An 11,909-nucleotide genomic window follows, 5' to 3' on the forward strand; every position below is an offset into this window, starting at 1 on the left:
GCTCCGTGCCGTTCCCTCGGGCTCCGTCGCTGTCGCGGAGCTCAGCCCTTTCGTGTCTCTAAAGCCCTCCTCCGGACTCTCTAAGAGTCCTTAAAGTGAAGTGTGCAACCTATGCCCGGTGCTCATTGTGAGGCTGTGCCGCAGAACAGTGCAGCCCCTTCCCTTGGCCAGCTAGCTCCCTGTGCTGGACAGGATAACAACAATAATCCCACCTTTCCCAGCTTTTATTTCACATTTTGAACGCCAGGAGGAAGGGTGACAGCAAGTCCGATCCAAACCAGCCTCCAGTGCCCTAAAACAGCCACTTCTTCCATGGTGGCTGCCTGGTGGCTGGCGGGAAGCGGCAATGCCGGCCGTCCTGTGCCTGCAGCTCCTCGGCTGTCAGCAGCTCTCTGCACGCGTTCCAGGACCAGGAGTACGTGGAGAAAGTGTAGTGGAAGCGCTTGCTGCCCGTCTGCTGTCCGATCTGAGCCCCGTTGATCTTCTGCCACAGCTTGAGCAGGCTGGCCTGCTTGCGGAGAGCCAGGTTGCGCCTGTAGCGTTGGGCCACCTGTGCCTCCTGATGGAGGGGAGAGGAATTTAGAGGGCAGAATCCAATGCAGTAACCATGCAGCTCAGCCCCCACCGCAGGCATATGGCACAGATGTGCGTACAAGGCTAGAAAGCACTTCAGTGCCATGCCAGAATGCAGTGGAGGCAGGTTGTAACTAATTCACACTGATGATTAACTATAATAAACCAAGCTATTGCTATACCTCTGGTTTCATTTTTCCTTGTGCTTAGGACAAAATTGCTTGTTATTACCCATGTCTAGTTAAACTGTTTGCCAGTCTATTAGTATATAGGTTACATGGGTCCAATTCTGGAGTAACTGCTTTATGCACATTACCAAGGTAACACCCTGCTCTGAGTTATATACTATCTGCAGTCCCCGCCTCCTTGCTACTCTACCTAAGTGTTGCTACCAAGTATCATTCCATATTTCTACTAGCTATTTCCATATCTTTGCTACCAGGGTGTAACTGAATGCCACAGCAGAGAAGGGTGAGGAAATGTGAAGTGAGTGAGCGCAGAGCACGGGGCTGGACTTCACACTCACACGTGGTTGTGCCTTGCCCTTGCTGGCTGTTGGTGGGTGACGTCGTTTGTTTGGGTGCTCTGAGTTGATGGCAGGGGAGCATTTCTTCTTGCTGCTCTGAGCAGAAGCCTTGGCTGCAGTCTGATCAAATAAAATACAGGTTTTAAGGCTTCTCCTCGGGCTTCCTTTGGTACTATTGCATGTAGCTGAAGCACTGCCCATGTCTCTCACCTTCTGAACCTGTTTTTTCTTACTGCTGAAGCGGGTCTCCTTTGAAGGTACTGGCTCTTTCTTTCTCTGCTTTGTCTGCTTTTGCATGTCTTTTTTTGGCTTCACCAGTGTCTTTGCATCTTGTTTAGAAATCAGTGGGAAGACAGGTACCTGAGCATAGGGGCTCTCTGAATTGGACGCTTTTTCTGGCAACGGAAAATAAGAACAAGAGTCACTGACAGTGTAGCCACAGCCAGATGCCCCTTGGTTTTGCTCCTCTGACCAGGGAAGGGCTAGGTAGGTCCCAGATTCCTCACACTTCTGAAACATGAATCTAGTCAACCACCAGAAATGCCTCTGGGGGACAATTCCTTTCTCCCTAGGAGACTCTAGAGCAGAACACCAAACGTTTGACTTTGCATCTTTCCCTGTGAGTCTTACTGGATGGATGGACTCCTAAGGTTTGCTCCAGCTGTCTTCTGTGATCCTCTTAGAAATTACTGCCTAGGCTTTAGGAAACATAGAGTCTTGGTGCCAGCCCTATTAATAAATTTATTGACGATCCAGATGAGGGGATTGAGTGCACCCTCAGTAAGCTTTCAGATAACATCCAATTGGAAGTGTTGAGGGTAGGAAGGCCCTGCAGAGGGATGTGGGCAGGCTGGATTTCTGGGCTGAGGCCACTGGGATGAGCTTCAGAGACCAAGTGCCAGGTCCTGCACTTTGGTCATGACAACCCCATGCAGTACTATAGGCTTGGGGCTCAGTGGCTGTAAAGCTGTGAGGAAAGATTTTGAGGCATTAGTTCACAGCTGGCTGCACACGAGCCAGCAGTGTGTCTTGGTGGCCAAGGCCAACAGCATACTGGCTTGTATCAGTAATAGCACAGCCAGCAGAGCAGGAGATGATTGTTCTTCTGTAATCAGCTCTGGTGAGGCCACATCTCACTGCTGTGTTCAGTTCTGGGCCCCTCACTACAAGAAAGACATTGAGGCCCTGGAGTGTGTGCAGAGAAGGGCAGCGGAGCTGTGAGGTGCGTGAGCACAAATCTTATGGGGAGCAGCTGAGGGAACTGGGATTGTTGAGCCTGGAGAAGAGAAGCTCAGGAGAGGGCCTTATCAGTTTGCAACTACCAGAAAGAGGGATGCAGTGAGGTGGGGGTCTGCTTCCTCTCCTAGGTAACAACAATATGTAACGCCTGGAGGTGTTCAAGAACCGTGCAGATGTGACACTGAGGGACATGGTTAGTGGGCATAGTGGGGATGAATTGACAGCTGGACTTGGTGATCTTAGAGGTCTTTTCCAACCTTAATGATTCTATGAAACTTTTGCTAATATAGAACTGAATAGGGCTGAATGACAGCATGCAAGCCTTACCTCTGAGTTGCTCCAAATAAGCTCTTGCCTCTCTTTCCTTCTTCAGTGAGATGCGGGCAGCACTTAGAAAGGAAGACAAAGGATAAACCAGAACTTTCCTGTTTTTGTTGTTCTTTTTGTGACTCACGAAGAAATCAGCATGTGTCCAGGCTTTCTCACTAGTGCAGTCCCTAAACTTCTGCTGGTAGTAACTAGAAGACAAAAGAGGGCACCGTTGACCAGTGAAGTACAGCCCAAGGCCTGCTCAGCATGGGATGCTGCACACTGACATACGTGGAAAGATATTTAAATGGTATTTACAACACCACCTTTGTAAGGTAGGTACCAAAGCTATGCAGGTGCTTTTGGATATCCAACTAGACATGGAACAGTTCAGGAAATGTAGTCTTGGGCCCCTGTTATCTGTTTATCTGATTAGATAGCATGTAAATATCACAACGAAAGGGAGAACTTCCTTCTCTGACTTACAACGCTAAGGAAGCTCACCTGGAAATCTGAAATAGAGTTCTCTGGGGCAGAGCTTCCAACTCCACCAGCTTCAGCAAGACTTTGAGGAGGAGGATTCCTCTGGCATCGACATGATCGAAGTTGCCTGAGTCGTTTTTGTCAGGGACTGGAGAGGAGGAGAGCAGTCAGAGCCACAGCTGAGCCTTGCCTTACCTTCAGGGGGAGCGGAGACCCCAGCAGACCCCAGCAAGATCTGCTCAGTGGGGATCCATCCCCATTTTCTGCTAAGTGCTGGTTGGATGTCCAGCAGGGAGGATGAGTTCTTGTGGCTTTTCATTAGCCGTAATGCTGGTCACAGTGCTGATTTCTTGCTCAGTATCAATTAGAATGAGGTAATTCAGGTATCTCTGGATAAGTGAGAGTTTTGCTGGAGAGCAGCAACATGTACCTAGGTAGGGTATTTCTTACTTACATATTGTCTGGATAAAACAATTCTTGTCAGTAATGAAGGTCAGAAAGTCAGAGAAATTCATTGCTTTGTCTCCTGCAAACAAGTGGCATCTATGTTAGCAAAGCAGATTTTTGCCAGAATGAAAAGTTAGGGTGAGCAGCTCAGAGCTGGCACTGCAGAATGACTTGCTTACTAAAAACTAAGGGCAGGACTAAAAGGTTTTAAAGCTTTCACATGTAACTGGGCTGTGGAGCATGCATGAGGGAGTCTGTAACAGCAGTGCAACACACATTCATGAAGGATAGAGTCACTACTGAGTGCTAAAGCACAACAACTCCAGCACAGCCTCTGCCTTAAAGTACATTTCAGTACAGCAATGCCCAGGAATGGCAAGGCACAGGGAGAGGGACCACTTTACATGCACAGTACAATCCATGAGTGTTCTGACGCACTCACCATCAGCATCTGCACACACCAGCTTCTTGTGTGCCTCTTGCCCATCAAAGCTAATTCCCAGCTGCTTAGCAAGCACCTCCAGGTTCTGAAGGTTAATATTGCCATCCAGGTCTTTGGGGAAGAAGTTGAAAGCATCGGAGAATGCTGCAGGCAGGCAGGGAGAGGACAGCAGGTTAAACAGGGTTGGGGGGGAAGGCTCTACCTGTCTTATGTTCTTTGAACAATACAATGAACTATATTCAACAGGGATTTGAACAGGTTGTTCCTTGCTGCCAGTGCCAATGCATCTACCTCTAAATGGCTGCTGACAGTGTAGGAAAGCTGGGGAATCTGGGGAGAGGAAGGGTAAGGTGGTATTTAATGTGTGGGGCTGGGTGAGGTGCTTGGTTTAGTTCCAGCTCTGTTCTCTTGAGATTCAGCTGTCCTTCTTCCAGAAAGTGTATTGATGGTTTTCTGCATCAATCCACAGCTGCTGGGCTCCCACATCCGAGGGACACAGGATTGTCCCTTCCTTTGTGCACCCCACAGTGTGGTTATTGTGTAAGGAAGATCATGCAGTGCTGCAGGACCCATCTAAAGGTCCAACCACTCCTGTTGGTGCTGGCAACGTGTCTCCTGGGGGGAGCACATAATGAGGTAACATCACCTTTCTGCTGTTTCTTTGTCATGTTCTTCACTGCTTCACTCTCAACTCTTGTCTGAGGGATCTCTGTGAGTTCACTGCCATGCACAGAATGACAAAGAGAGATGGACAGAGTGGCAGCTGAAGCACAATTGTACAACAAGCAACAGCATATTCCCTGTTTCCACCTTCATGCTCACCTGGCTGTATCTGTTTCAAGGGGATTTAACACCTTCTTCTTTGGTGGAAGCTCTGTTGCTACACAGGTTTGGGGTGCATGGCCAGGAGCAAGAGCAGCTTTCTCTGGATGTGGAAAGACACAAATAAACAGAGTTTCATGGGCTTCCCTCTCACCAGCATTCACATCTTCAACATCCCAAGGAGAGCTGGAAGGACCCTGTGATGACATTTCTCCCTGTTTTGTGCTACAGCAGCACTAATTCACTGTGTCCTTCTGGCCATGGGCAGCAGAACACCCAGCAAGGGAAATCCTATGTCTCTCAGCATCCCCTGTTCCCTGCTGCAACACCTTCCCTAACCTGAATTCTTTCTTCTTGACACTTAAGTCTTTGATTTCCTATCCCACCACAGTGGGTACAGAGCACAACTTATACCCCCTACATCCCCTTGCCTTTCCCTTCAGAGCAGTCACTGTGTGGGACAACTTGGTGTCTCCCCACACCTGTAGAAGCTATTTTATCTTTTTTTCCTCTCTCTGCCTCTTGTACATCATGCTTCATGGTAGCCAGAGCTGACAAGTCACAGAGGGGAACTGTCACCAGTATTTCTGATTCACTGACCATCCACTTGTGCCTCTTTCAGCTCCTCCTGGGTTGAGTGGACACTCAGGGCAGCCAGGATGGAACCCTCACGACTGACATCATCATTGTCCTCTATGAAAACAAACCAAAAAAAGCCTCCTTGAGCACTGTTTTCCTTTTAAGCATGGATATTTTTAACACCATCTTAATCATATTAGGAAGGTGCCGCTGCCTTCCGTGCACACCCAGGGCATGGAGGGAGATGAGTTAAATAAGAACCATGTTATTAATATTAATATTAATATCATTTGCCTTTCTCCAGCTCTGTCCTCCAGAGAATTTAAAATCTTTTCAGCACATTAGTGAAATTAATCTTGCCTGCTCACAGGGAGGAGAAAAGCCCTGCCATCACTGCTAGGAGGGGGAAGCAGAGCGTATGAGGTGGCTCACAGATAAACCAGGCCTGTGCAGCACAGGAGAGTTGCAGCAAGAAGGGGAACAGAGGCCAGAGTGTCAGGTAAATCTTTGCAGCCCACTCTACATCTGTGCTTTCCCACCTTTGTGGCTCAGAAGTTACAACACTGACTTTGCTGTGGGCAGCAGCATGCCGCTGGAAATGCACTGCAGCTGCTGGTCTGTCTGCCTCTCCCTGTACAGCTTCGTTACCAGCAGATTTGCAGCTCATTAAAACATGTGGCCACAGAGTTTTCTTTTGAAGGACTCTTGTCTGATCCTGTTTGTTGTTATGTGGCAGCAGATTTTGTTATGGGGATCTTGCTCACCTTCTCCCATGGGTGTTTGCTGAACCTTCCTCCCTGCCTTCATGGATTTACTCAGATTCATGTTCACAGCACCTGGGGAGAGGAGAGTGGAAGTAACAGACGGCTGTAACAGCAACAAGAATAAATTGGTGGAAATTATGGGCATCAGAGCACAGGTGCTGGACCACTGGCAGCTGCTGCATGAGCCAGGGGCTTTCCTATAATGTTGGTTGGAGATTTGTTGCTTCTAAATGAAGGCATGATAGAGTTCTTGGTGAGGGTTAAGCACTGGGAAGAGGGGAGCAGGATGGTAGTGGTAGAGGAGCAGTCACATCCCTCTCTAACAGACTTTTCTCCATGTGTATTTCACAAGAGTAGGAACTCTGCATTATTGTAATACAATCGTCTTGTATGTCTTGCATTAACATCACATCCTCATTGCTTGATAAGCACCAGTGAATGTATGCAGAGTGCTTTAAACTCAGCTGTTGGTTTCTAGAGATTTTTAGGCTTCCTGCAAAGGAAAAGGACATCAAAAGCTTGCTCTTACCTTCCATGTGTCTCAAGGCTTCATGCATCAGGCTCCTCAGGTGAACCTTGCTGTCTGTGGGGTCCAGGATGAAATCGAGGTCTTGAATGTTTTCCTCACCTCCTACAAGAGATGCTGGGCAATGTTTAAATGGAGCAGTGACTGGCTCTATGGGGATGTCTGAGCAATGACAGTGGCAGTGAAGGAAAGGCAGAGACCCTCACCATTCACAGCAGGATCCAGCTCCTCTGCAGGGTCAGAGCCCTGACTATCCCTGAAATCTGTGTCCTCTGTAACAAGAAAGTGTTAGAAACCTCCTCTCCATGCTGGCAGGCAGCGGAGAGAGACTTGGCAAAAAAATAAAGGTTATTATTATTATTATTAATAATAATAATAGAGACTCCTTTGCCTTTCACCTACCCTTTCCATCTGAGGATCTAAAGGACCTTAGCCACAATAATGCAATGAAACTCCCTCCCCTCCAGGCAGGGTGAGATGCTGAGGCCAAGAAAGATTAAATTCCCTCTCCATGGCCATTCATCACCCAATGATTCCCTCCATTCACTACGCTGTACGTAACTCTCTCTAGACACAAAACCCCATTTCCTTTGATACACTGAGGAATGGTGTCTGTGTCGTGCCAGGACACACAGAGCCACTCGTGCCAAATCATGCAAAGCAAAAATTTAACACAAGATTAAAGGGAAGCGTGGAGAATTTCACCTCTGCTGCGTGCAAGGCATATCCTATACCATGGCCATCTGCAGGTACCCAGCAGCCTCCCTGGGTGTCTGGTTTTCTGGCTGCAGGGGCTGTGCAGAAGCAGAAAACAAGGAAGGATACCAGTTCCCACCTGCAGTGTGTCTGATGATCTGCTGCATCTCCTCTCTGTCTGAGATGACCTCACCAGTGCCCACACCGGAGTTGGGGTCCTGACTGCTGGCTGCATCCCCTGGGGCATAGGGGGAGATGGAGCACAGCTGAAGGGGAAATACTCCTGAGGAAGGAGGGGCTGACAGACAGACAAGAGCTTTCAGGGAGGCTCTTGGCTGTAGCTTTAAGTTTTTCTACAAAAAAGGAAGTTGACGACACTGAGAACACTCACATCCACAAAGGGTTTGGTGATTTTAGAGCGTCTTGCCCCAAAACAGATTTCCAAATTTTTGGCCAGATAGTCATCTAGGTTGGAGATCCAGGCTTCCCCAGAGCACAGCATTCTCATTTCAAGCTAACCCTGACTCATTGCAGTCCTGGAGATACTGTAAAGGATAAATCCCAGAGCAACCTGGTCTGATCTCACAGCTGACCCAGCTTGGAGCAGGAGATGGCACTAGAGACTTCCCAAGGTGCCTTCCAAGCTGCACTGTTCCATTATTTTGTGCCTTGGGAAATGTCAGTATGCTGACTATAAAAGTCAATTCCTTTCTCCTCTTTATCTCCAATTCTGAAGCTTTCTGCCTGGAAAACAATCCAAATCCTGAACACCCCGAAGTGCCGACACACTCACCATCCATACTCACACCCCCCAGCGCCTGCTGGTGATCAACGTCCAGTAAACGCATTTCCATAGGGGCTGGGTGAGGCTTCAGCTCTCCTACATCGACCTGCTTTCCTGCAACCAACAGGGAAATGTTTTTCATTTCAGAAACTTCCTAGACCTGGAAAACACACTTCTGGGTTGTGAATGGGACAGGATACACCTTCGATTAGCCGCATCAGAAGGAGCTTTGCTCATTTTTAGGTTTATTAAAAGACAACACACTTCTGCTTGCTGCAATGATGAGCGTTAAGAAGTGGGAAGCGTCTGCCTGAGTGTGTACAGAGATCCCCATCTAGTGGTCTCCAACACCAACAGCCTCCACACAGCCCAAATGTGCAGGTTCAGCGGGGTTGGAGTTGTTATCACATCGGAAATGGCTTCTCCTGGGGAACCGTGAGCAACCTCCAGTCCCACTCCTCCTCCAGGAGCACCCAGCACAGCCACATGGCCCTGTTTTTGGGGTCACAGCAGCTGGTCCTCATGGTGCTAGGCCCTATCCTGCCAGCAGCCGTGCTCTTTGGCATTAAAGAGCAGGGAGATTAGCTAAACGTGGTCTTGTCTCATGCCACAGCTCAATGAGAAATTGAGATTTTCTGCATTACAGGGGCTCGGCCCAGTGCATCCCTGTGTGGGATCCTGGCTGTGGCACGCAGGGTGGGTGGTGGCTGCTCTCTGCTGTGTACCTTCCTTGTGAAAGCTTCCGTCAGCCTCCAGAAGCAGGCTTGGTTTCACCTCTCTGCCTTCTGGAAAGGAAAGAGAAGTTTGGGGTTGGAGGATTCATGAAAGCAGGTGATACAACAGAGGGCTGCAGCCTGGAGCAGCAGCTGAGGAGCATCTCGTGGCTACTGGAACTTGGGGCCAAAGGAGAAGTGGGTGCTGGTGGATGTGGCCACAGAGTAACATGGTCACATTTTTGTTACTCCCATAGGACAACACCAGGCCCTGTGCTAAGAGCTGCCAGGATCGCCTGGGTACAGACCTGGGTACACCTCCTGGAGGCAAATGACAAATATTAGCATTGTAAATATGTATTTAATTTCTACTGTAAATTTAAAGCTGAAGATTTTGAAACTGTGATCAAGATGGAGATGATGTGGAACAGCTGCCTGAGCCCTGCAGCCAGCATGGAGGCTGAGGGGCTCAGAGCTTCACCTCTGGGAGATACCGTGTGTTCCATGTGTCCTAAAACACATCAGAGAAGGAAGGCAAGGCTGATGCACGTGTGTGTCTGGGTTAGGGCAGTGCCTCCATGCTCACCGTGAGCCTGAGTGTGTTTCAGCCCCTTCTGCATCTCCTCCTCTGCAGGGCAGATCCCCTGGCTGTCTCCCATGACAGTGCCTGGGCTGTGAACATCAGCCTCATACCCTGCAGTGGGTGAAGGAGGGTGGATGAACACCAGCATTAAGTTCTTCCATTTGAAACAGCCCCTGAATCTTGTTTCTAAACAATGCTGGGTTCATTTCAGAGGGGCACACTGAAACCAACAGTTATAAAATCACAGAATCATTAAGGTTGGAAAAGACCTCTAAGATCAAGTCCTACAGTCAACCCATCACCACCATGCCCACTAACCATGTCCCTAAGTGCCACATCCACACGTTCCTTGGATGCCTCCAGGACAGTGGCTCCACCACTTCCCTGGCATCTGGCTGAACTGAGTGAGGAGAACCAGGGGTTACCTTCCACCTCCAGCACAGCCTGGTCCTCCCATTCTTCCTCATCAGCGTTCGTGCATGTGTTGGATGAGACCTTGCTCCTCCTACAGATGGAGATGCCCATGTTGAGCTCCTGTCCCTGAGCCTTGGGATCCTGGGTCACCGAAGGGGCAGAGCTAGGCTGTATTACCTGTGCTGGGGTGTGACCTCGGGGGGGCTGGGGGTCCTGTGCCCCTCTGCCTGGGGAAAGATCTCCATGGCATTGCTGTCCCTTGAGGCTTGCAGTTGATCTTGGTTGCTGCTCATGTCTTTGCTTTTAATTTTCTTCTTGAGCCGAGTGCGCTGTTTGTTGAGTGATGCATCAAAGGACCGGGGGGTCTGAAGTGGGAAACAGCCATAGCATCAAATCCCAGAGGAAGGAACAGCAGCTGCCAGAGCCATCCCAAGGCCAAGCCCTTGGCCCAGATGCACCCCTGGGATTGTGGGACACTTGTGGGGGACGGGTTTGTGGTTTGCCCAGCCTCACCTGAATTGCTTTGTCTACTTTTGGCATGCCTGTCCTGCGCACCTCCTGCCTGGGTGGGTATGTCTCAGCCATCAGGATCATGCACTGCTGGGTAGATCTCCTGCCAGATGGGCACCATTCTGTCACCCTTCCTAGCCCATCAGGGAGCGTGAAGGAGCCCTATAACATGGACAGGCACAGGCTCCATCCATCCCCTCACTTACTTGGAGGTCCTGCTAGCTATGGAGGTCCTGCTGGATGTGGAAGTTCTGCTGGATACAGAAATCCTGCTGGACACAGAGGTCCTGCTGGATTTGGAGGCTCTACTGGACACAGAAGTCCTGCTTGGTGTGGAGGACTTCTTGAGGGCCACCACATCTCTGGAGCTGGCAGCTTCCTCCAAGCCATGCTGTGGTGGCTGCTGCTGCTCGGTGGCTACAAGGCTGTCAGACTTCAGTGGCTTGTGGGGCTCCATCCCCTCCTTGGCTGACCCTGGTGTGAACAGAGGCACTTCAGGGCTCTGCTGGCATCCAGGTCACCCCTTTCCAGCCACCCCACCACCGGCTTACCCAGTGGTCAATTGATTACCCTGATAGCCTCAGGCATACCCAGGCAGTGTGCACCTGTCACTAAGCTCACTGCCTGGTGCCACCATTCTGCCTGATGTCACAGAATGCCTTAGATATTCCCTGGCTCAGCTCCATTGTGCCAGTGAGCACTGGGTTCCAATGGGGAACATAAAACTTCACTAGTGGCACAGGGATGGGAACAACGTTCAGGACCTGAGTACATGTGCACGTCCATCCCTCCAGCTGCTGCTTGCTGAGCCCTGCACTATACCCATAGCACCGAGTGGGATCAGGCCCCCATGCAGCCACTCTTGGCTGGAAAGATCCAGCCCTGACCCCCACCCAGCACAGCTGGGGACATTGAGTGCTGCCCCAGAGCCTCCCCTTGGCCCTACTGTGTGGAATGTGGGTGTCCCATATCCCACATGGCAAAAGGGAGCTGTCAGAACTCACTCTTCTGCCCCAGCTGGGGGCTGCCCACTGAGATGATCCTACAGGACTCAGCCCCAGCATCCTCACAAGTCCAACTGTGCACCCCTTCAGTGTGCTTTTCAGCATCTCGTGTACTCATAAAATGCTACTTTGGAAGGTGCCACCAGGTGTCCCTGCAGCCCTTTGCGAAGTAATGATGAGTGGGTGCCCAGGCAGCACACCCCTCCCAACTTACAGAACTTCACCCTAGCTGCCCCCCACGGTGATCCTGCAGAAGTCTCAGCCCAGCTTCCCTCCTTCGGGGGCTTTTCCAGCACACTGAAGGACTTTCAGAGACCTGCAGAAGTATGGGAGTCGTTCATCTTGCAGTGAAGAGTGGAAAATGCCAGAACTCCAGGATGCATTAGGCTTGGAGCTGCCCTGTGACCCAAAAAGCCTCCTGGAGAGAGGGAGAGAGCCATCCATCCATCCATCCATCCATCCATCCATCCATCCATCCATCCATCCATCCATCCA

At 50.1% G+C, this 11,909-nt stretch overlaps 1 protein-coding gene across 6 annotated transcripts; it reads right to left on the reverse strand.

The window, feature by feature from the left end:
- Window positions 1-212: 212 nt before the first annotated feature.
- Window positions 213-11,845, reverse strand: EFCAB3 (EF-hand calcium binding domain 3). 6 transcript variants are annotated; one of them, XM_042886584.1, is made up of 22 exons: window positions 11,629-11,845; window positions 10,617-10,884; window positions 10,414-10,513; window positions 10,078-10,265; window positions 9,912-9,991; window positions 9,490-9,597; window positions 8,916-8,975; window positions 8,200-8,304; window positions 7,546-7,644; window positions 6,917-6,982; window positions 6,714-6,815; window positions 6,185-6,256; window positions 5,442-5,534; window positions 4,842-4,944; window positions 4,666-4,739; window positions 4,020-4,163; window positions 3,585-3,656; window positions 3,152-3,278; window positions 2,666-2,856; window positions 1,310-1,494; window positions 1,100-1,219; window positions 213-559 (listed from the first exon to the last, which is right to left on the reverse strand). In XM_042886584.1, the coding sequence occupies exons 2-22, from the start codon at window positions 10,865-10,867 to the stop codon at window positions 293-295; spliced, it is 2,607 nt and encodes an 868-aa protein (XP_042742518.1). In that variant the 5' UTR covers window positions 10,868-10,884; window positions 11,629-11,845; the 3' UTR covers window positions 213-292. The 6 variants fall into 6 exon arrangements, with proteins under 6 accessions (XP_042742518.1, XP_042742521.1, XP_042742516.1 ...); XM_042886587.1 differs by having other exon boundaries at window positions 2,666-2,727; window positions 6,714-6,827; XM_042886582.1 differs by having other exon boundaries at window positions 6,714-6,827.
- Window positions 11,846-11,909: the final 64 nt, after the last annotated feature.

Source organism: Lagopus leucura, unplaced genomic scaffold (genome assembly GCF_019238085.1).
Source record: "Lagopus leucura isolate 7727_CA_CO unplaced genomic scaffold, USGS_WTPT01 Super-Scaffold_100059, whole genome shotgun sequence".
NCBI classification, from domain to species: domain Eukaryota; kingdom Metazoa; phylum Chordata; class Aves; order Galliformes; family Phasianidae; genus Lagopus; species Lagopus leucura.